This window comes from Nomascus leucogenys, chromosome 17 (assembly GCF_006542625.1).
Source record: "Nomascus leucogenys isolate Asia chromosome 17, Asia_NLE_v1, whole genome shotgun sequence".
Classification (NCBI taxonomy): domain Eukaryota; kingdom Metazoa; phylum Chordata; class Mammalia; order Primates; family Hylobatidae; genus Nomascus; species Nomascus leucogenys.
The window spans coordinates 12,249,587-12,273,858 of NC_044397.1; the positions used below are offsets into that span (position 1 = coordinate 12,249,587).

The 24,272-nt window shown below is 36.5% G+C and overlaps 1 protein-coding gene across 2 annotated transcripts in view; it reads right to left on the bottom strand.

The window, feature by feature from the left end:
- CSRNP3 (cysteine and serine rich nuclear protein 3) overlaps positions 1–24,272 on the bottom strand; it is a 215,566-nt gene that overhangs the window by 81,448 nt on the left and 109,846 nt on the right. For both annotated transcript variants that reach the window (XM_012496287.2, XM_003266188.3), the window contains one exon: positions 11,204–11,374. In XM_012496287.2, the coding sequence (XP_012351741.1) occupies positions 11,204–11,351 (148 nt within the window). In that variant the 5' untranslated portion in view covers positions 11,352–11,374. The remainder of the gene's footprint in view (positions 1–11,203; positions 11,375–24,272) is intronic.

The following is a 24,272-nucleotide window of genomic DNA, read 5'->3' on the forward strand; positions in this document are numbered from 1 at the left end:
TTTCTAAATGTCACTGTGGGGACTGGAGCTGAACACCTGGGGAAGATATGGGTCCCTACTTTTGAGACTTGGTAATAAATATGTATGAAAGGATCTCAAGAAAATATGTGACAGTGTCACTTGGTTATCACTGTGAACAAGATGAATGCTCTGAATGGATTTGTTAAAATTTAGTTCTAATTGATGGCCAAGTTTGGCCTGGAAGTTTCTAATATGGTGCTACAAGGTTCTTCTGCCCTTTCCTAATAGGAATACAAAATAAGACAGATACACAAAAGAAAACCAGTATACTATAAAATAGTTGCAAATTGTGATATGTCCTATGAAGGAAAAAAAGGGGGGAGTTACTGAAAGAGAAAATAATGGCGCGAAGGGGTGGTCAGGTAACCTATGGACTTTCATCCCAATTGAAAGGTGTATATATATAAAACATATTTAAAAACTATAAACTATTTCAAACTTCTAGAAAATAACACGTGCTTAATACTCATATTTATGGATGCTGATATTTTGCTATATTTATCTCGGATTGGTTTTCTTAATATATAAAAAAAAGTTAAGAGAGTGTAGTTAAGGCACTCCCATCCATTCTACTCTTCATCCCTAGAGGTTCTAAGCCTCACATTTTTGTGTATTATCCCTTCCTATGTTATATTTTTACTTCCATAAAAAATGGTGCTGCTCTCTGTGTATGTTTTATTTACATAAATACTATCATACTGTAGAGTTTTGCAACTTGTATATTTCACTTAACTGCATATACATGTACATCTGGCTATTCAATTCTACTTATTTTCCAATTTATCATAATATGAACCAACTGCACCTTATGCAATCCTATTCAAATGGACAATTATTCCATGTTTTCACTTTTCACTACTGGGTTTCCTTAGTAATTTAATCACCTGATACTCATGCAAGTGTTAGGAGAGTTCCTCCTTCAGCACATGCTTGTCAATACATGGTATTTTCAAACCCTTAAAATTTTGCTAATCTGATGATCTGACATACGTGAAATGACGTCTTCTTTCAATTTTAATTTCCCTGGTTCCTAATAGAGTTGCACAGCTGTTCATAATTGTGTTAGCCTTTTTTCTGTGTATTATCTGCTCAGGTTCTATGTCTTTTTTTTTTTTTTTGCTGCATTAGCTCTTCCTTATTTTTGCAGTTCTTTTATATTCAAATACTAATTCCTTGTCAGTTAATGATTTACAAATATCTCCTTTTAGTCTGTAGCTTGTCTTTTCACTTTCTTGGTGGGGTATTTGGTTATATATTCAGTTTTATTTTAATGTACCCAAATATATAATAATTTTTACAGTTCATGCTACAGTATGTTACTCTGACATACATATATTTTCCTATATTTTTTCTGTATCTTTTATAATTTTTAAAAAATATTTAGATTTTTAGTTCATTGGGAATTTATTTTAATGTATAGCATGAAGTAGGGATCTAATTTTATCTTTTTTGTTAAAAAGCCATTTACTGGAACAGACTCTTACTTCTCAACTCATTTGCAATGTCTCCTCTGTCACATACCATGTTGCCATTTAAATGTGGTTCTGATTCTATGCTCCCTATTTGTTCCATGCGCAGACTCTTGAGCTAATTCCATGGGTTTTAAACTATTTCAGCTTTTCAAGTATTGAGATCTGTTAGGCTAAGCATACTCCTCACCTCTTCCTTATTCTTTTTCAGAAGAATAATTTTGAATGTACTTGGCCATATAATATATACTATAATATACTTGGCCATATTCCCTGGCTCTTTCAGAAAATTTCAGGATAAGTTGGACCTATAAATTTTTTAAATTTTTATTTATTTAGAAACATATTCTCATTGTCATCCAGGCTGTAGTACAGTGGCAAACATATGCATCTATATTTTTAAATGTATTGTGGAAAACTTTAATTATGTATGAATGTAAACAGTAGAATAGTAAGCCCCAAGCTTCAATATTTTTTCGGTCTCATTTCATCTATCTCTCTATTTTTCTGGGTTATTTGAAAGCAGCTTCAATATATCTATCATTTTTTTCCTGTCAAAACTTTCATGTATTTCTCTAAGAGATGAGGACTTTGGGCCTACATACTTTAGATGGAGGTGACCAGGGATGGCTACACTAAAGAAATGGCATTTAAGCTGAAACCTGAAATATGAGGAGTCAGTCATGGGAACATTGTTCCGAGCAGAATTTTAGGGTAAGGAAATTTGTCATGTTCAAAGAACTGAGTAAAGATCAATGTAGCTGGAGTTTGGAGATGGAGAGAAGGCAGGAGAGTGAAGGCTCAAGCATAGAAAGGGAGTACAGGATTCTGGAAGCCACAGTAATGAGTTCAATTGAAAGTGGTTGATGAAAATGATTGAAAGATGCCAGCATAGAGAAGAGGCTGAGGCTTGAACAAGAGAGGAAGCAGAGAGGGCATCTGGAAGGCTCTTTCCTGCAGCAGTCCAGGAGAAAGAGGATGGTGATATGGTACAAAACAAATGGAGATAAGTAGACAGATTTCAGATATATTTATATAAGACATGACTGTGGAAGAAAAAGCAAATATATAAGAAGACAGAAATAATTTTTAAAAATCTCAGTAGGCTGAAATAAAGAGCTAAATCAAATGTTACTATTTTTAAGGCTAAATGTGAGGTCCTGATCCTGAATTTAAAACAAATCAAACAAGAACTAAATGAACTGTATTTATATGATGTTAGTGATCTGACTTAGTAATGCCCTTTTTTCCTAGCCGATTCAAAGGATGGTGAAGGTGAAAACAACTCAGACTCCCTCAAGTGTGTTATACAGCTCCTGCATAAATAGCTGCACAGCATCCAATTAAACAGTGATGTTTCTGCCTGGTAAAGCTATATATAAGCAAATGAAACCAGAAAGGTACATGTTAAGAATGCATAATTATAGTGAGACCCTATTTAAAACACAGTTCATCATTACATGTATTCAGATATGATAAGTAATAAATCAAGATCCTGATATATCACAATGACACTCATCAAAATTATAAATTATAGTTAGCTTGTAAATTGGTATTTATTTCCACTAATGTTTGTGCCATTATGAAGTCTTCTAATGAATGCATCTCTTTTTTTTTTTACTTTATAAGGCTTAGTTGTACTAAAGAAGACAAGTCTTTACAAAGCTAAATGTTATTAAGCATTTAACAGTAATTGAACCAGCACCAGGTAGCAAGAAGTATACACAGTTAAGTTCTATAAATCCCGAGAAAAGATAAGATGTGTGCATAAATAACTCCAATGTAAAACAGAATACAGTAAGTGTTAGAGAAATGCTAAAATACTGTTAGATTGTGAGTTTCTGCAGAAACTGGATCATGTCTTGTTTACTTTTATATTTCCACCTCCTAATACTAGTGCAGTGAATGATAAGTTTCAAATACCTAATAAATGTCCATTCATTCATCCATTGATATAAATATTTATCATGTACTGATCAGATGATAAGCATACATTCCTGCTTTTAATAAGCTTACATTAATTCCTTCAAAACACATTTTGAGAGCCCTGCCTATTAGGGTAAAGACATGTGGGTAATGACAAATATGAACGAAGGGTGCAAGACGACGAGAAAGCAAGCTCTGCTGTACATGAAATAGGAGGTGAGGGAAAAGTGATTGGAAGAGACATGAATATTGTGTGCTTTGAGATGGCCAGAAAACCTACCTGGTGGGATGCTTGTGTGGTATTAACAAGTAGCTGAATTTGAAAACACAGTTTTGTCATTTTCTCCAAAACTTTTAAAAAAGTTTTCAAGTGTTTTGAATAAAAAATGGATATGGAGTGAAGAACATGGCAGGAAAGTGGTAAAGAGTCCTGGCCTTTAAATAAAATAAAATACTGAAATAATGGAGCAACTGGTGTGGCATGGAAACATATATAAAGCCAAGCGGTGAGTGCTACACCGTGGAAAACAAGAGATGAGGTTAAAAAAAAAGTGGATGAGGAGAGGAAGGAAGTGGAACGAAAAGAGGTTATGATCTGGATTTGTAATACTGGAATTGAGTATTTCAGAAGGAGAATTGGTCTGGTTTGCAAAAGTCTTGTGGGTGAGGTTGCAGACATTAGGTGCTAAATGGAGTGGTGGTAAAAGACATGAATGGAATTGAAGTAAGGAATCCAGGTCAGAGTGGTCAAGGAAACACGAGGCTGATCAGTTCTATGAACCATCACACAGTTACTGACATCACTCAGCTTGGTGGAAAATACTAGGATGGAAAGAAGAAGGAAAACCGTTGCCAAAGTTTGTGAATGTTGGTGAAACGTCAGGAGATTCCGAGGAGACGGCAAAGAGGATGTGTCAAATGAGAGACTTGGTGAAGTTTTCATGAAGAAAGAAATATTTGATACGAACCTTGTAGCAGGTATAGAACTTAAATAGTTAGAATTGGGAGGAAAAAAAGATATTTCAGTTTAAAGGATGGTCTCAGTAAGACCAGAAGAAGTAGCAGTGGTTAACTATTTCTGATTTATAATTACTGGAGTCCACAATCTTGCAGACAGATGATCTGATAACAATTCTATTGTATCAGTCAACAGGCCTTATTTCATATTCAAGTGACTATTTTCCAGAGGACTACTAGCTCATAAATATCTTCCTCCACTCATAATTTACTTAACTCCTTTATCTCCAACAGTAAACACCTAATGATTCAACTGGCCCATGTCTGAACATGACCTATTTATGATCTGCATGTTTCTACATGTGATCTGCAGCTGGTCCCAGATCGTGTCCCCCAAGCCAAAGCTAATTGGTTGTTTTCCAGGCATAAGTGGGTGTGAGGAGTATGGGAACCTCATAATTTAATAGTAGATTTTCAGAGGCAACTTTATCTATGCTGCTTCCTTTCCTGCTTGGCCTTGACTCTAACTTATGATGCCTATTTTGGATCCTGTTTCTTAGAAGCATATTATTACAGACTAGAAAGGATCTTTTGAGCGTCACGATGTCCTACCTCCTGCTTAAGCAAAGACTTCTTCTAAAACTCTTATGTTCAGCTTGGCCTGAACACTCCTCCATTGTTTACAAAAGCATTGAGTCGGGGTAGATTGCGACATATGTCTTTGCTAAAGTTAGTTCTCAAACTAATACTACAATGCTGGGTAGACATAATTTATCAATATACTGCCAAGTTGTATTTACTGTTTGGAATATATCACTTTGACAGGTTTCAAAGGTCCTAGCTCAGAGCCTGTAACATAAGATACCGTGTTTGTTGAAATTAAATCTAAATCTTCAATGCATTTTAACTGCTTAGTAAAGAGAACAGGCATGTTCCAGTCATACTTCTCATAAAGTTTAATGTCAAATCTGTTTTCTATTGATTCTTTATGTCTAATCCCATTATGAAATGTGGAGCCAGTAGTAGGGAAATCACACTGGGGAAAGACTGACTTTGGGTGCACATGATGGCATATTTTTGCCTTGTGTATTCAGAGAGAAAAGGGAGGGAGGGAAGGAGGGAGGGAGGGAAGGAGAGAGGGAGGGAGACAAGGAAGGAAGGAAGGAAGGAAGGAAGGAAGGAAGGAAGGAAGGAAGGAAGGAAGGAAGGAAGGAAAGAAACAGATTGTATCTTAGCTCTTGGGTAAAGTATAAGTACATGTATGAATGTTAATTTCTACTTTTATAAAAGGGCATGATAATTGGCTCCTAATCACACAACACTTTTTGGCTATTAAATGAACTCAAGAATGTGAAAGTGTTTCATAAATTTAAAAAATCTTAATTCTATTATAGGATATCCACTGCTTGCATTCATGTGCAATTTAGAATGTGTATCCTTTTACTTCTTGATATTTTCACTTCTTAAATACTATACATTTATCTGTAGAAACACTCTGTTTCAAGAGACATAATGTGTTCCTTTTGAGACTATGGCTCAGCACATAGCTTCTCATTACTTATGTGAAGTGCCAGGAACCTTGAGAGGGCAGAAAAAAAATCATTCCTCTCTAGTTTCTCTGTATTTCTCCTCTTGACAGTGCTCAAGTACAGGCTGATTGGCTATAGAGCCATAGGGATTTGATGAAACAAAGCGTTTCACAGCAATACAGACTGCTGTTTCTATCTCAAGGGAAGTACAAGATATGACCTTGGTTGATGACTGGTAAGTATGCTTGTTGCCTAGCAAAATTCAGAAGTCCAAGGAAAAAGCCATAATGACCTTATTGATTTATATTTTGAAGCTTTTATTACCATAATGTGGTGTGCTACAAATTGGATATTTTAACAGAAAGCTTACAATAGCATGGAATTTTCTACTACCATAGCTGTTGACACACACCAAACAATCTTATCAATTTCTGTATTTGTAATGACAACAAAATGTTACGTTACACAATATGTTAGTGCTTATAAAACACTGGGTACATGAGATATTTTAAATTTGAAAGATTAGCCAATGATGAGTGAGATTTAAATAAGGGCAACCACATTTTAAAGAATCCCAATGTGAAATTAAATTATTTGTTAATGCTACACAAATTTGATAATCTTCAACAATCCTTCTTTACTATAAGACAAATAATCATTTTAAGTAAAAAAAAATTAAAGAAATAGGATTTATCAATAATAATATTTCTGAAAGTTTATAACCATTGATTCACATCCAACAAAACCATTGCAGAGAAGCCCATACATTAATCTAGACAGCATAATAAATAAAAAATGTCCTAAAACTTTGTATATCAATTTTTGGACTAGCAAATAATCTGAAATACATTTCTAGAAACAAGAAACTCTTTTAGCTACTCCTCTCACACTGGCAAAAATGCTTAGATCACAGGATGGGCACGGTGGCTCTCGCCTGTAATCCTGACACTTTGGGAGGCGGAGGCAGGGGGATTGTCAGAGCCCAGTAGTTTGAGACTAGTCTGGGCAACATGATCAAACCCCATCTCTACAAAAAAATCCAAGAATTGGTCTCGTGCAGTGGTGTGCACCTGTGGTCCCAGCTACCTGGGTGACAGTGAGACCCTGTCTCAAAACAAACAAACAAACAATAAAACCTCAGATCTTTTCTTTACTCTTTCTTTCGTCTTTCTGTTTCTTTCTTTTCTTTTTTCTTTCTTTCTTTCTTTCTTTCTTTCTTTCTTTCTTTCTTTCTTTTTCTTTCTTTCTTTTTGTTTCTTGTTTTTGTTTTGTTTTGTTTTGGTTTTGTTTTTGTTTTGTTTTGAGACAGGGTCTTGCTCTGTCACCCAGGCTTGAGTGCAGTGGTGCAATCAACCTCCTGGGCTCAAGTGATGCTCCCAAGTAGCTGGGACCACAGGCATGCACCACCATACTTGACTATTTTTCTTTTTAATTTTTTTAGAGATGGGGATTTGAGACCCATGCTGGTCTCAAATGCCTGGGCTCAAGCAATCCTCCTGCCTCACCCTCCCAAAGTGCTGGGATTATAGTCATGAGCCACTGTGCTCAACCTCTCAGATCTTTTCTACAACAAATATTCCAGGTAGAAATTTTGTCTTTTGATTCTTTACTATTTTTTCTCACTTTATGTCTCTCTTCATAATGTGAATATAGTGAAAAAAGCACTATTAAGTGAAAAGGGCACTTTTATCAAATCGTTTATTTTTAAAAAGCAAGAAAAATATCTGCCAGATTATATTTAATACAAAGCTAAAACAGCATGTTAGTAAACTAACCATTGCCACTACCACTGATATTAAATGATGTGCTGAAACATTTTAGTGATTTCTTAGATATCGTAAAATAAGTCTACTTTCTTCAGTGAAAAAAATAATCTCAGCTGAACATAACTTATAACAAAGTCTATATTTGCTGACTAATATATACCTTAGCTCACCATGCCATTTCAATCTGCTGTTTTGCAAACATAAACACAATGTGAACTACAGTTATAATTTTTAGCAGTTTAAGTTGGACACTTTGTTGTGACAATACATATAAAATTAACAGAAATAAAAATTAATAAATATAAAAATTCATCCATCATTTTAATTCCTCAACAAATCAAATTGTTTCCAATTTTTAGGACACCTTACCATTCTTTACCTTTGTGCATGCACAGACTTAGATTTTGCCTGATAAAATATTGTCTTCTGCTTTTCTTACTTATCATTATTTCACAAACATTGTACATATTGCCAAAAGGTCTTCATAACTATCATGAAAATAAATTAATTGAATGAGTTACCATAACTTACTGGATCATTTCCTCACTCTTAGGTTACCTTTCTCTCTCCCCTCCCCAACCCCTCTTTTTTGGGACTACTATCAACCACAAATATTTTCATTTATATAGTTTTCACCTTGTTTTTAATGTTTCTCTCTTCAGATACATTCTCTAAAGTAGAGACTTATGAATGCTTTTATGGCTCTTGTATTTCCGAAGTGCTTTCTAAATATCACTGCCATTAATAGCAACGTGTGTGCCTACAATTTGTACTGCAACCTTCACCAGCACTTAGGTATTAGTATTTTTTATTGGAGAAATGAGTACCGATTTCAAGGGATGAAATCTCTGTGATTTCATACGAATGAAATCTCATTAGCATTTTTTAATCTGCCTCTTTGTTACTATTGTTGTTAAATGCTTTAAAACATTTGTTAATTATATGTCCTACTATGTGGATTTTCTTTGGAGATGTGTGTCTTCATGTTTATCTCAAGAAATTACATGTACTTTTGCTATACTCTCTCCAGAAAATAATGTAAATATTTTTTCCAATATAAACTGTTTTACTTTGGGCTTTTTTTTAAATAGCAGATAAGTTTAATACTTTTACATCATTAAATATATTAAGTATTTTTCAATGTGATTATTTCTTCTTCTCATATCAAAGTTCATATAGTGATTCTACTAAACATCTGGCAAAATGTAACTTTCCTCATTATTAAAAAAAATTATCCATGTAATCTATCTGGTATTTTGGCATATGTTGTGAGATATGAATCTAAATCACTTCTTTTTCAAATTTCCTAATACCACAACCATTTCTTAAATAGTCTTTCCCTTTCTCATTGTCTTATAATGTTCTTTTCTTATATATAAAATTTTTATACATAACATGTTCGGATTTTCTATGCGTTCCTACATAGGGCACATTAGAAATGCCTGGGCGCCCTAGAAATGCCAGTTGAAGATTTTGTTTTGGTTTTACTCTTATATTTAGAAATTAATGTTGAAACCATTAATGTCCAGACCTTTATATCCAGAAACATAATCTGCCTCTTCACTAATTAAATCTTCCTTTATAACTCACGAGAAATAACATTTTAAAGATATGTCCAATGTTATGTAATTAAGGAGCAGAATAAGACCATGCAAAAGGTAGAGGCTATGTGGTAGGTAGCCTAGATGTATATATATCTAGGCTCAACTCCTGTGTGATCTTGTGCCAGATGCTTAGCCTCTCTAAGCCTTAGTTGTTTCCTTTGTAAATTGGAGGTAGTATTACTTACTTTCAGAATTGCTGTAAGGAGTATGGATAACATATATAAAGCTATTGGAGCACAGCCTGTATCCAATAAATGTTAGCTATGATCATAATTTTCAATTTAACATGTGCTTAGTACTTGACATTTAACAACGTTTTTTTCATGTATATTAACTCACTTGCTCTGTTTGATCTTTGCAGTACCCTGTGAGATAATGTTATTATCACTACTAGTATCAAGACCCAAAACATAAATAAACCTCTTCTTTTGAGTCAAAAGCACAAGCTCATTTCATACCATCATGATATGTGTAAATGTATTTGTAGACCACCTACATCACACAATAACTTTGTCCCTGAATATTTTATAAATTTTTCTGCTATAATAATTGTAATCATCTTTTCATCATATTGTCTAATTAGTTGTGCTTGCTTAATGGAATGCTATTGATTTTACTATATTTATTTCATGTTCAACAGCTATTGTGTTCCTTATTACCTCTTAAAAATATGTTTAAATCCTTTAGTTGTTTGAGTTGCTACATTGCCAAAGTCAGTTCTTTGTTATAGAATCATATATTAATAACATTAACTAATTAGAAAGTAAGAAACCAAGACCAGTTATCTGTCATGATATTAAGACATATTAAAATCTTCTTGTTTAAGAAACATAAATTTTAAAAAGATTATTTAACTATTGCTAGTCAGTTTCCTTTAGACTATAGATTGCATTACCTTAAGAATTTTTCATATCAGTCCTTCAAACCTCCCTTTATCTTGTCTGACAGAAGGGCTGACATTTCAATGTGGCAAAAAAAAAAAAAAAAAAAAAAATCAAAAAGAAAGCATAGGCTGGATGCGGTGGCTCATGCCCATAATCCCAGCACTTTGGGAGGCTGAGGTGGTGGATCACCTGAGGTCAGGAGTTTGAGATCAGCCTGACCAATATGGTGAAACGCCGTCTATACTAAAAATACAAAAAATACAAAAAAATACAAAAAATAAAATAAAGTAATATAATTAGTCAGGTGTGGTGCCATGCACCTGCAGTCCCAGCTACTCTGGTGGCTGAGACAGGAGAATCACTTGAACTTGGGAGGAGGGGGTTGCAGTGAGCCAAGTTCATGCCACTGCACTCCAGCCTGGGCGACAGAGTGAGACTCTATCTCAAAAAAAAAAAAACCTTAAAAATACAATAAATAAAGCATAGATTTGTTTTTCTTGTTGGGCTTTAAATACTGGAGAAGAGAGACTAGAGCAATTACTAGGAAAGAGCGATTAGACTGTACACACTTGCACATTTGGGAGAGACTTGCTGCCTTCACATTTCTTCTTAATCCCTGGCTGCCTAAACTCCTTCTCATCATAATCTAGACTCTCCATTCCTTCATAATGCCTTTTAAAATGTTTTCTCCCGGAACATCATTTCAATTATGAAAGGATACTTTTTTTGAAACTGGATTTATTCTTTGTCTTCCCTCATCTATTCCCATTGTACCAGGTGTTTACTTGGAAAAGTATTAATAATGTAATGTGATCTTTAAATTAAATTAATTAATTAACACAACCAAATAATCCACTGCAAAAAAGTATTCTAAATAAAAGAATCTACTGAGTCACCTGAAAAATATTTCATTTTTGGGTAAATGTTCTTTGCATTTGGTTGATGGGAAAATATATATAGCTAGCATTAAAGGTAAAAATAAAAATGACACAACTAGTTTTGCTGTAGAACCAGACAATTGACTTCGGTTCTGATTTCAGTACTCACGGGTAAAATGACTAGAAGTGGATGGATTGACACTGTCCCCACTGTCAGCACTTTCACTGCTGGAAACTTCATCATCTGATTCCCTCACAGAGGAACAGGGTGAGGAGCCGTCAACTTCTTCAAACTTCCTCTTTAAAATTCCACTCATAGCTGCAGCGCTGTCACATGTACCTGTAACAGGAACGAGAGCAACAGAGCATTGAAATATTTGACCACTGAATGTGTAGCCAAGGTCTCCAGAGTCATTTTTATGTGGCTTTTTATACATGAGCTGAGCTGTAGTTTTCCCTTGCAAGGATCTTTAGCAGATTTTTTTTTCTATTTTCAAATTAACGAAAATAAGATTAAATTAAATATGAGTATTTAACCATTTGATTACCAAAAGGTTTTATATTTTGAGACATAGTTCATTTTAATGTAATATCATTATTCCTTTTTATTGGTAAATTGAGAAAATCCACCTGAGTCCAAGACAATCTGTAAAGAAAAATAATGCCAATGTCTCCTGAAGTCCTTGATTACAACATTATATGAAATTCAGCTGGAACACAAAAAAGTATGCACAACCTTTGTACTCAAGTTCTAAAATTCAAGAAACCTAATTAGCTGAGCACAATGAGGCATATAAAAACAGTTCTAAATTTTAGGTAGTTTCCATTTCAGTATTGCAATGGGTGACATGTGTCCCCATGCTACCTGCTTGCTGAAGCCCTTGCCACTTTTTCAGAAATTTCCTAAGGCTATTTACATGGGAGATAGCAATAATTGAATTGAAAGGCCTATGGGTAGAGAATGGATATGGTTTCTTCTAAATCATTTATCTTGAGCCAATGGACTTTCCCCTTTCCCTGGGCTGACCTTTCTCCATCTTCTCCATTTTACCATGAACTGGCACAGTCAAGTAAGGAGCACAGACTTTCTTTGCAGAAGTAAAGATATTTTAGGTTATAAACATTTTATAAATTATCTTAGATATATGTATATGATCTTAAATTGCTAAATTACATTAACTTAACTGAAAGTACAGTATTTAACTGAAAGGTTAAATATCCATTATCCAAAGTGGTTGGGATAAGAAGTGTTCTGAATTTTGAATTTTTTTTGGATTTTGAAATATTTGCATCTACATAATGAGGTACCTTGGGGATGGTACCCAAGTCTAAAGACAAAATTCATTTATGTATGTCTTATTCATATAACCTGAAGGCAATTTCCTACAGTATCTTTGATAATTTTGTGAACAAAACAAAGTTTTGACTGTGTTTTGACTGTGACCCATCAGATAAGGTCAGGTATGAAAATGTTCACTTGTGGCATCATGTAGGTGCTCAAAAAGCTTCGAATTTTAGAGCATTTTAGATTTCAGATCTTCAGATTAGGGATGTCCAACCTTTATTAATAAGGCAATTCCATGCATTCTATATTCCACTTAATTTATTTCAGTTGATTCTAACTTACATCTGAGGTATTAAAGACATTGTCTCCTTTTTCTGCCACAGTATAGTCAGTCTTATAAATCAGGGGGAAGCAAGACCCTTAACACTATTCTGAGACCCCCTTAGTTACATTATCTCTATACTGCTCTTGGAAATCTCTGAAATCACTTCTTTTCTGTGCAGATCACAGAGCAAGCAGCGTGTTCAGATTCCCTGAGCAGGGCCAACTCTCCAAGGAAGGTGAAGGTCTAAGTCAGTATTTTGCAAAGTGTGCTACCAGAATGAGCAGCAGTAGCATTACCTGGGAGTGAGATGGTTAGAAATGCAAATCCTCAGCTCCCATCCCAGATCTACAAATCAGAAATTCCCAGGAAGTAGGGCCCAGCACTCTTTACTTTATGAAGCCCCAAACTGGGTAATCACCCAGTTTGCAGCACACTCAAAATCGAGGATCACTTGTGTAATTTAATATGCTTTTCAGCCTCTTCATTCATAAACATGGCTCCTTCTTGGATGTGGCCACACATCAGCCCTAGATAGTCACATAAACCAGCACTGAATTCCCAGTCAAAAATCTCTTCTTTGACCTTTCCTAGTGTAATTCCTAGTAAAATTTAGGAGTTTTATTAGTCTGTTCTCATGCTGCTATGAAGAAACATCCAAGACTGGGTAATTTATGAAGAAAAGAGGTTTAATTGACTCACAGTTATGCATGGCTGGGGAGGCCTCAAGAAACTTACAATCATGGCAGAAGGGGAAGAAAACACATTCTTCTTCATATGGCAGAAGACAGAAGTTCCAAGGAAAAGGGAAAAAGCCCCTTATAAAACCATTAGAGAACTTGTGAAAACTCACTGTCAGGAGAACAGCATGAGGGTAACTGCCCCCATGATTCAATTACCCCCCATCACATCCCTCCCATGACATGTGGGGATTATGGGAACTACAATTCAAGATGAGATTTGGGTGGGGATACAGCCAAACAATCATTCTGCCTGTGACCCCTCCCAAATCTCATGTCCTCACATTTGAAAACACAATCATGGCTTTCCAATGGCCCCCTAAAGTCTTAGCTCATTCCAGCATTAACCCAAAAGTTGAAGTTCAACATCTCATCTGAGGCAAGGCAGGTTCCTTCTGCTTATGAGCCTGTAAAATACAATGGGGCTACAGGCATTGGGTAAATACACCTGTTCCAAATGGGAGAAATTGGAGAAAACAAAGGGGCTACAGGCCCATGCAAGTCTGAAATCCAACAAGGTAGTACTTAAATCTTAAAGTCCAAAATACAATAGGGTAGCCATTAAGCCTTAAAGTTCCAAAATGATCTCATTTGACTCCATGTCTCACATCCAGGGCATGCTAATGCAAGAGGTGGTCTCCCACAGCCTTGGGTGGCTCTGGCCCTTTGGCTTTGCAGGGTACAGCTCCCCTCCTGTCTGCTTTTATGGGCTGACATTGAGTGTCTGTGGCTTTTCCAGGTGCATGGTGCAAGCTGTCAGTGAATCTTCCATTTTGGGGTCTGGAAGACAGCAGCCCTCTTCTCACAGTTCCACTAGGCAGTGCCCCAGTGGGGACTCTGTGTGGGGGCTCCAACCCCAAACTTCCCTTCTGCATTGCCCTAACAGAGGGTATGCATGAGAGCTTTGCCCCAGCAACAGACTTCTGCCTGGACAAAGAGGCATTCCCATATATCCTGTAAACCCTAGGCAGAGGTTCCCAAGCCTCAATTCTTGACTTGTGGGCACCCACAGGCTCAACACCATGTGGAAACCACCACGACTTTGGGCTTGCACCCTCTAAAATAATGGCCTGAGCTGTACCTTGGCCTCTTTTAGCCAAGGCTGGAGCTGAAGCAGCTGGGACACAGGGGACCATGTTCCCAGGCTGCACAGAGCATGGGGTCCCTGGGCCCACCTCAGGAAACCATTTTTTCCTCCTAGGCCTCTGGGCTTGTGATGGGAGGAGCTTCCCTGAAGGTCTCTGACATGCCCTGGAGACATTCTCCCCATTGTCTTGGTGATTAACATTCGGCTCCTCATTACTTATGCAAATTTCTGCACCAGGATTGAATTTCTCCCCAGTAAATGGGTTTTTCTTTTCTATCACATCATCAGGCTTCAAGTTTTCTAAACTTTATGCTCGGCTTCCCTTTGAATGTTTTGCCACTCAGAAATTTCTTCTGCCAGATATCCTAAATCATCTCTCTCAAGTTCAAAGTTCCACAGATCACTGGAGCAGTGACAAAATGCTGCCAGTCTCTTTGCATAGCAAGAGTGACCTTTACTCCAGTTCCCAACAAGTTCCCCAACTCCATCAGAGTCCTCCTGAGGCTGGGCTTCATTGTCCATATCACTATCAGCAATTTGGTCAAAGTGTTCAACAAGTCTCTAGGAAGTTCCAAACTTTCCCATATCTTCCTGTCTTTGAGCTCTCCAAGTCTCTAGGAGTTCTAAACTTTCTCACATTTTCCTATCTTCTTCTGAGCCCTCCAAACTGTTGCAACCTCTGCCTGTTACCCGGCTCCAAAGTCACTTCCACAGTTTCAGTATCTTTATAGCAGCATCCCACTCCCTGTGATACAAATTTACTGTATTAGTCCAGTCTCATGCTGCTATGAAGAAATACCTGAGACTAGGTAATTTATAAAGAAAGAAGGTTTAATTGATTCACAGTTCCACATGGCTGGGTAGGCCTTAGGAAACTTACAATTATGGCAGAAGGGGAAGCAAACACGTCCTTCTTCACATGGCTGCAGAAGAGAAAAGTGCCAAATAAAGGGGGAAAAGCCCCTTATAAAACCATCAGATCTCATGAGAACTCACTCACTGTCACAAGAACAGCATGAAGGTAACTGCCCCCATGATTCAATTATCTCCCACCGGGTCCCTCCCATGACATGTGGAGATTATGGGAACTACAATTCAAGATGAGATTTGGGTGGGAACACAGCCAAACCATATCAGTGTTGGGTGTTTCATAAGTATTTATTACTAATTTCAACTTACTTCATTCATCTAAGCATACATTTAGTAACTATTGTATATGTGTTTGACTCCTTGAGTGGAATAGGGGATACAAAAGAAAGTCAGATGGTTACCTGCCCTCAAGAAGCAAACATTCACTGTGCTGGGCTCCATCAAATTAAGAATACTCCCTAATTCATGTTCTACTCAATTGCTTTATTAATCTGTATCTTTCTGCATGAATGTTATATTAACAATGGAGAGAACTGACAGCAATAGGAAGATACACCATTGTCCACTCTTTTGAAAATAAGATCTCTATTTCTACTCAGATTTTACCACTATTCAGATTAGCATATTATTTTCTCCATCTTAAAGAGTGTGAAATGCATAAAATGTTCATGCATATCTGAGTAGGGCGAAGAGAAAAAAAGATATTTTAAGTAAAGTCTTGAAATAAAAGTAGGACAGGATATAAATTTTAAAATGGTTCACTTCAAACAAGATGCAAAGTAATTCATAAGGGAGAGACTCCAAGACACAAAGTAATACAAGATGGAAACCTATGTTTAAAAAGTACATTTTTATAATAAGATATTGCAATGGGAGCAGTTAGAAACCATGTTCTTCTTCCCCCTACACTCTCCCAGCTTCTTTAGGAAAGGTAGACTTCTCAAGAATCAAGGACACTTAATTGGGCTACAGGGATGCATGTCCCAACATTACAAAAGGTGGTACTTGGTACTCTTCTTTTCCTTTCTCACCTCCTCAAGAACGAGAAGGAAAATTTTTGAAGAGATAATAAGATAATTAAAAAGTCTCTTTTTTCCTTTTAGTTAAATTTGGGGTTGTCAAGACCTGAAGAAATGGAGTTACAGGTTCATGTAAGTTCTGTCTAGGTCTTTAAAATTGAAAGAGACTAAACTACATTCAGGTCAAAGGAAGTAAGGAACTGTTTGCTAAGAGTGTGATCAGTATTTAAGCTAACAATTACATTCATATAATTACTGGGAGTCATATTCTTAATATATACCTACACCCACGAAACACCTGTTAAGTACAAAATTGCTTTGTGTAGCAACGTACCTGTCCAATTTCATTGCCTTTAAAAAATATTCCCTATGCGAATATAACAAAATGTCACAACAAAATTTGAAGGCCAAATGGTCCATTGTTACCAGTATGTAACCCTTAATCTAGACTTAATAGTGGAGTGTTAAAGGGAGATGTGGTTTTCTTCTATATCACCTACATTATCTTTCCAGGAAAGAAAAGAATATAAGGATTTAGTAAGAAGGCCCTATTAAAAAAGTGTTGTATATCCGATTTGTTTATACTGTGTTGGAGGATTGCAATGTATGACTGACTAGATACAGAGCCAGGTGAGGATAATTAATACCTATCCCTTAGCTGCTGTACTCCTTAAATACCTACATATTATATTTCTGTTCCTAAAGATGGGGCCAAATTAAACTTGGTAGTATACAGCAAATGAAAATGTGCCAAACATTACAAATTGGCTTTATTTAATTTATTTATTTTTATTTGTTAGTTTTTAGAGACAGGGTCTCTGTCACCTAGTCTGGAGTGCAGTGGCATGATCATGGCTCACTGTAGTCTCAACCTCCTGAGCTCAAGGGATCCTCCCACCTCTGCCTCACCAGTAGCTGAAACTAAAAGCATTCACCACCACCATGCCCAGCTAAGTTTTCAAAAAAATTTTTTGTAGAGATAGGGCCTTACTATGTTGCCCAGGCTGGTCTCCAACCCCTGGCCTCAAGCAACCCTCTCACCTCAACCCCCCAGAGTGCTGGAATTGCAGCCATCAGCCACCACGCCTGGCCCTAAAGTTGGCTTTTATAGCACCAAAGCCCAAAGAACAGAGATAAAGTTGGACAGGCATCAATCTATTCTAAATACGATGAGCTGAAAGTCTAAGTGTAGAAAACAGCCGTTTTATCACAGCTATCATCCAATTCATGAAACACATGCTAGTCAAGGGCACCACCATTTCTCACTTAGACTAGGCCAAGGGCCTCCCAATTATTCTCTCGCATCCACTGCTGCTAGCTTTCAATGCGTTTTCAAGGTTGCAGGCAGAATGATAAATTTAAAATGCAAATCTGATCATGTCAGTCTATGGCTTAAAACTCTTAAGTAGCTTCAGATTGCCTTAGGATAAAGTTCAAAATCCTCAAGATGGCTTATAAAGTCCTTAACAATCTAGCTTGTCTAACCTCTTCATCCTCATTTGAGCCACTGGCCTTGTCATTGATATTTCAGCTCTAATAATCTTGCAGTTACTCCAACTTGCAATTTCTCTCTGGTCTTTAGGACACTTGATATACCATTCCTTCTGATCTACTTTTTAATTGATTTTCATAGCATTTACCACCTTCTAAATCCGTATTATTTATTTATGTATTTCTATGCTTATTACTTACTGTTTTCATCTCCTGATAAAAAAATACAAGAGCGGGGATCTTTGTTTTCTTTACAAATGTTTCAAGTGCCTAGAACAATGCCTTGTATATAATAGGTGCCTCAATACATATTTGTTCAGTGAATTAATATAAGCCTTTAATTTCCATACTTTAATATCCATTTTTTCTGCTAGACTGAAAGCTCCATGAAGTCAGAAATCCTATTCATCTCATTTACCACTCTAACTCCCCTAAGAACATATTTGGTTGAATGAGAATGAAAATGAGAGATGAAACTGAGCCCAAAGCGTCATATAATTTTTTTTTGCTCGCAAGCAACAGAAAAGTCAATTCTAGACTAACTTAAGCAAAAGACTTCTGTTGGGAAAACACTGGACTAGTTCATGCAATCTACGATACAGCTTGAAACCAAAACTCAGGAAACAGGAACTGGGGCAGCTTCTGGGATTATGGCTATAAAAATTCTTTCTCTGGAGCTCTGCAATTACCAGGTTTAAGCTCCAGCAACTTCTGTCTGTGTCACAGTTCAACTGTAATGTTCCAAAGGCTGAGCAACTTTTTGACCTATCTTGGGTCAGGTGTCTGCCCCTTGATCATTCAACGACATGGCCATTAGGCAGAGAGGGAGACATTGTGAACAGGGGGCCACCTGGCTGGGTACTACCCCAGAGACTCAATTGCATTTCAAAGCCAGTGTCATTTCCTCATCTGTCACCGATTTATCTTTTTTGTGCATTTATCAGTATAATCCATGAATTCACGTCTTGGCCACATTCTCAGTTAGGGATTCCCCTTTCCCTGCACCCACACCTCCCTGTCTATTGCAAAATTTAAGTAAGAACTACTTTATTTTAAAACATTAAATAAGCATGTTATGATCTCAGAAATCTGTTATTCTTCACTAACATATACTATTTATTTAGTATTTACATTAGATATGACCATTGCTCAGAAGCTTGTAAGCACATTTATGAAAAAGTACCAGAAAAGTGTAAATGTTTCCATCTATCTCTGCAAGAAAAAACTAATAAAGAAATAACACTAGATTTTATGTGATTATAAGTACAGTTGTTTCATTTAATATATTTCTGTCCTATTGGGAAGGCAAAGTTAATGGTGAGTTCAAAGGGAAAAATATCAGAAGCCAGTAGCATGTTAGGGGGAGGGTTTGACTAAAAATGTCAAATCAAGAGGACAGATAAAAACATACATTTTAATGCCTGTGGAAGAATGGCTGAAATGAACCTTTGGGTATATCTTGAAATCTTGTTTATTTTACTCTCTTTTGACAGTCTAAAAATTCCATGGCTTTCATAGATAACTCATTGAGCTCTTACTATCCCACTGATATTCATCTACTGTTTAATCCTTTTTTTCTTCTTATATTTTGCCCTTACTTCCTGTTCTGTTATCTATCATAAGGAAATGACCACAGAAAATATGTCTTAAGAACACCATAAATCCCCATGTCTGAGGAGCAGGTAACACGATTTGCAGAAGAACCTCTTAGGGTTGTCGGATTTAGCAAATAAAAATACAGGACATCCAGTTAAATTTAAATTTCAGATTAAAAAAATGACATTTAGGACATACTTACACTAAAATTTATCTGAAATTCAACCTTAACTGAGAAATCTACTTTTTTGTTGTTTTTTGTTAATCTGACAACCTTCATTCATGCTCTTGGTGAGAAAGTAAATGACTGTGCAATCAACTAAAACATCTAAATACGAAAATCCATCTAGATTGGAACCACGTACATGAAAATTCCTGCCCTTGAAACCCAGTAAATAAAACATGTAAAGTCATTTGGGTGAATCATGAATTTACCAAACAATCTGAAAACATTTGAGTGCTGAGTGATGGTTAATAGATTAAGCACACACCTGCCTACCACTGATGTAGGAAGAAATGAACTTGACAGGAAGTAACTCTGGCATGGCAATAATTTTCTTATATGGTAATGAGATGTTCGCTTTAATGAGATGTTATTTCTTTCCTGGCTGGAAAATGAAAGGAAGGTGAGCTGTGAGTCCTGGGTTCATTTCATGTGTAGGATCCTTATTCCATCACACTGTGTAGTGCATGAGCCTTAGGGGGTATTCTATCAGGAACAGTAGGAGGCATCAAGAGCCCCTCTGTTCACTTTTACTTGGGAGATTGGGTTTATCCTTTGCATTGCTGATTTTGTATTTAAGCAAAGTGAGAGTAAGGTTTAACTGCAAGGATCATTAACAAAGATTCTTCCACCTTTGTAATTTAGCAAAGGTGGAAGATTTTAAATCAACAGGCAAGTTAAACAACTCGCATTACAAGGTAGCATGAGATGAGGGATTTTTCGTGATTTGTGAAAGTGCAAAATAATCTATTGTGCATTCTTCCAGTAAATTCTTCCAGCAAGCACAAAACACCAAGAAACTATGATAAAGTTCTATTCTAAAGAACTTAATAAGGTAAGGGTGCTTGCTTCAATCAGCAATGGGCTGAGGGCCCAAGAAACACCAGGGTCTGTATTGAGTTGCATAGGAAAAGAAGCTTTTCTTCTTCAGCTTTACTCAGAAAGGAAAGTAATTTTGCTGTTTCTTCTGATTGCTTCACCAAATTCGAATGGTGAAGTGAGAGACATTGTAAACAAGTTGATGATAATACCTGTGAGTGGCTCATCTGTGATAGCAGGTAGGAAGAGATTAGCTGGCAAAAGTAAGAATATTCACAACGTCAAATTATCAACCAGATGGTCTACTGGGCCAGATAGAGGATGAAGAGGACAGTGGCTCAATTGATGGTATATAGGTTTTATTACAATATTCAAGAAAAGAGAACTCAGTTAAAAAAAAACAACAACACATTATGCTATGATACTTTTGTAATTTTGAGAAATAGCTTTAGTTAACCAAATGTTCCTAAATACCTGAATAAATGTTTATCTGTTAGTTTAAATTAAATCATTTTCATTCCCAACTTTTTAAACTATGATTTTGAGTAATCTATAATGTTCTGTCCTTATACTATTATGTTAATCAAACAGTGAATATAGTCTAAACCAAACTTGTCCAACCAGCGATCCACAGGCTGTAATGTGGCCCAGGACAGCTTTGAATGCGGCCCAACACAAATTTGTAAGCTTTCTTAAAACATTATGATTTTTTTTTGTTTTTTTTGTTTTAGCTCATCATCTATCCTTAGTGTTAGTGTATTTTACGTGTGGCACAAGACAATTCTTCTTTTCTAATATGGCCCATGGAAGCCAAAAGATTGGACATCCCTGGTCTAAACTCTTTGCTAAATAAACTAATCATCATTTTAAGCAGTTGCCCTTCTAAAAGAAATGACTTCTTTAGTAGGTTTCATAAAATCAGTGCAACTCTGAATTTTTTGCAGGCTTTTGACTCATTCTATAAGCTTTTTGTTGTTCAATGTTTAAACAAATTCTCTTCCTTCCTTTTCTTTTTCTTCTTACTCATTACACTCTCATATTCTTTGCACAGGAGCCTGTAGAGTTGGGATAGAAGAAGAAAAAGGCCACCTCTTCAAAGCTGACTACTATGTGACATCATATTTCACTGACATCACCCATAATGGAAATAAATTCCAAGTGTCACTTAGAAGGCCCTCTCTTTGCTACTACCTAGCTCTTTGTTTCAGTCATGTGATCCTAGCCTCAGCTGCTTTCCGTAAGGGTGCTTCAAACCCAGCAGAGAAGTTGTGTCAGAGGGGTTCAAACCAGAGCGACCCCATCTTGAGTGAGGGCTAGAAAAATGAGGCTAGGACTTGGTGGGCTGCATTCCCAGAAAGCTAGGTATTCTTAGCCTCTAGGTGTTTACAGTTAAGGGAACAGATTGATAATGTTTACTAAGTAGACTCAGACTTGGGAGTGTCCTAATATCCTGATATCTTAAGAACAAAAGCATTCCTAATTTTGCTTTAAAGATAATATTGATTCATGAAAAATATAGTAATTAAGAAAATTAATCCTTTATCACAAACCCTTGTAGCAGAGCACATCTCCCCATGATCTTTTTTTAATCCTATTTATACAAGCATTGTACCTAAGGTGGACGCGTTCCTCCTCTTACTTTCGGAAGCCCTACCCTGTCTGTGAGTAGCTATTCTTTCACCACTTTACTTTCTTTTGCTTTGCACTGTGGACTCACCCTGAATTCTTTCTTGTGTGAGATCCAAGAACCCTCTCTTGGAGTCTGGACAGAGACCCCTTTCCTGTAACAGTTGTATACGCTTGTGTTTGTTTAATTTGTTCTATTATTTGTCCCACGGTTTAACTTAATGTCATTTATGTCATACTTATCATTATTATTATTTACTAGTGTAAGACATGAAGACCAGGGGAAGTGCAAGGCAGGAGACCATTATGTAAAGAGATATGAGAAGAGGAAGAGGACTTAAATAGATCTACTTAAAGTAACTATGTGCCAGTTACTTTACAATCTTTATCTTACTGAATCTCTACAACAATCTTGCCATGTTACCCTCATTTTACAGTTAAAGAAACCAAGTTGCAGAGAGATTAACTACTTTGTCAAAGTTTCTTAGCAAGCGAGGATTAGAAGTCAATACATCTATGCTATGTTTCCTCCCACTGGGGTCTTTTCCAGCAAATCACAGATGGTAACTACAATGCATAATATTTTTAATTTTTAAAAAAGTGCACATGCATGTTGGGGGAATGCTCCTTTCAAAGCCATATTGAATGTAATTGTTTGTTGGAAGGCATGACTTTTAGGTCATTCAAACAATTACCCCTGAGTAAGCAAAAAGTGCCTTGAACATTTATCACTTCATACATTCTGAGAATAGTCATGCATTTTTCTAAAATAAAAAAAAGGATATATATTTCTACAATACTAGAGTCATTTCTGCCTAAACCCATTTGGCAAGAAATTAGCATATCTGCCGCCAAAACAAGAGGAATCTGGCAATGATTTTACAAGGTAAAATCCCACAAGGTGTTTCCATGGGGCACTACCAATGTGAAAAATGCTGCTGGTGGCTTGCCAATGTGAGAAGCACAAGTTGGCCAAATGTACTTCACTTGTCCAAGTGTCTGCTTAAGCCAAGAACCCTGGGAGCACTCCTGGCTAATAAATATTTTTGTTGGAGAAATAATAATTGTGGGGTTCCCAAACTATGTATGAATTCTTTATGCCAGAATTGTTTGTGACCTTGAACTAAAGGACTGAGTTACTTTATATGCGGTGGATCACAACATTTCTGCAGTTTGATGATTTGCAGTTTGAGAACTTGATTAAGAAATGAACACTTTCCCCAGAAAAAAGTGCACATAGCAGAAATGCATGCCATTTATTATGGACTCCCAGGATAAAAACCTCTGCTCTGGTGTTTGTACCATTTCCCCAGCTTTGGTGGGAATCCAGAACTTGGAGAGATGATTCACTGGGAACACATTATTTCAAAGTATAAAAGAAGTTTATAAATCTGTTGCCAACATTCCTTTTACCATCAGGGTCACCCACTTCCTAGGACAGGGCTCTTTCCAGCTCCTTCAGTTTCTTCTGGCATTTGTGCCAAAGGACCTACTGCATCTGCTGGAGACATTTCCAGGGGATTTCTTCACTGTCATCTTGGCTGCCACATATTACTCAAACAACTACCCAAAACTGGCCTCATCTGCAACTTTGTGGCTTGAGGAATACTTGACAGGAATGGTTCTAGGTTAAGGTACACTTTCCTAGACAGTACCTGTCTTTCCTAAAAGGTGGTTAGATAGCCTCATTCCATTTATAATAACTCCAGTTAGCATTTAGTGAGCACCTACTATGGGCCAGATGCTTTGTAACCATTCTCTGTAACCTTCCACCACATTCTACAAGGTAGTTTTAACAAAGGAAACTGAAGTTTCAAAAGTCTAGAACACTTGCTCAAGGTTTATGGCTGATGCAGTCCTTCTCTGAAAAGTATTCCTTGACCAGTACCACACTGTGGTTAAGTGGCTTTTCTGCATTCACACCACCTGGTCTATGCATTTATCCGTACTTATTAGACCATATTATAATCCCCGTTCAACCCAATGTTTTTCTCAAACTTGATTATAAAACACTTTGTGGAGACTGAATAGGTATTCCAGCGCCTGCTCAGTAAATGAATGGACATAAATTTGGAGTCTGAATCCTGGACCAGCTACTAACAGGTGGCATAATTTTAAGTAGGAAGATTATTTCTCTGGGTCTCAGTTTGCACTTCTATC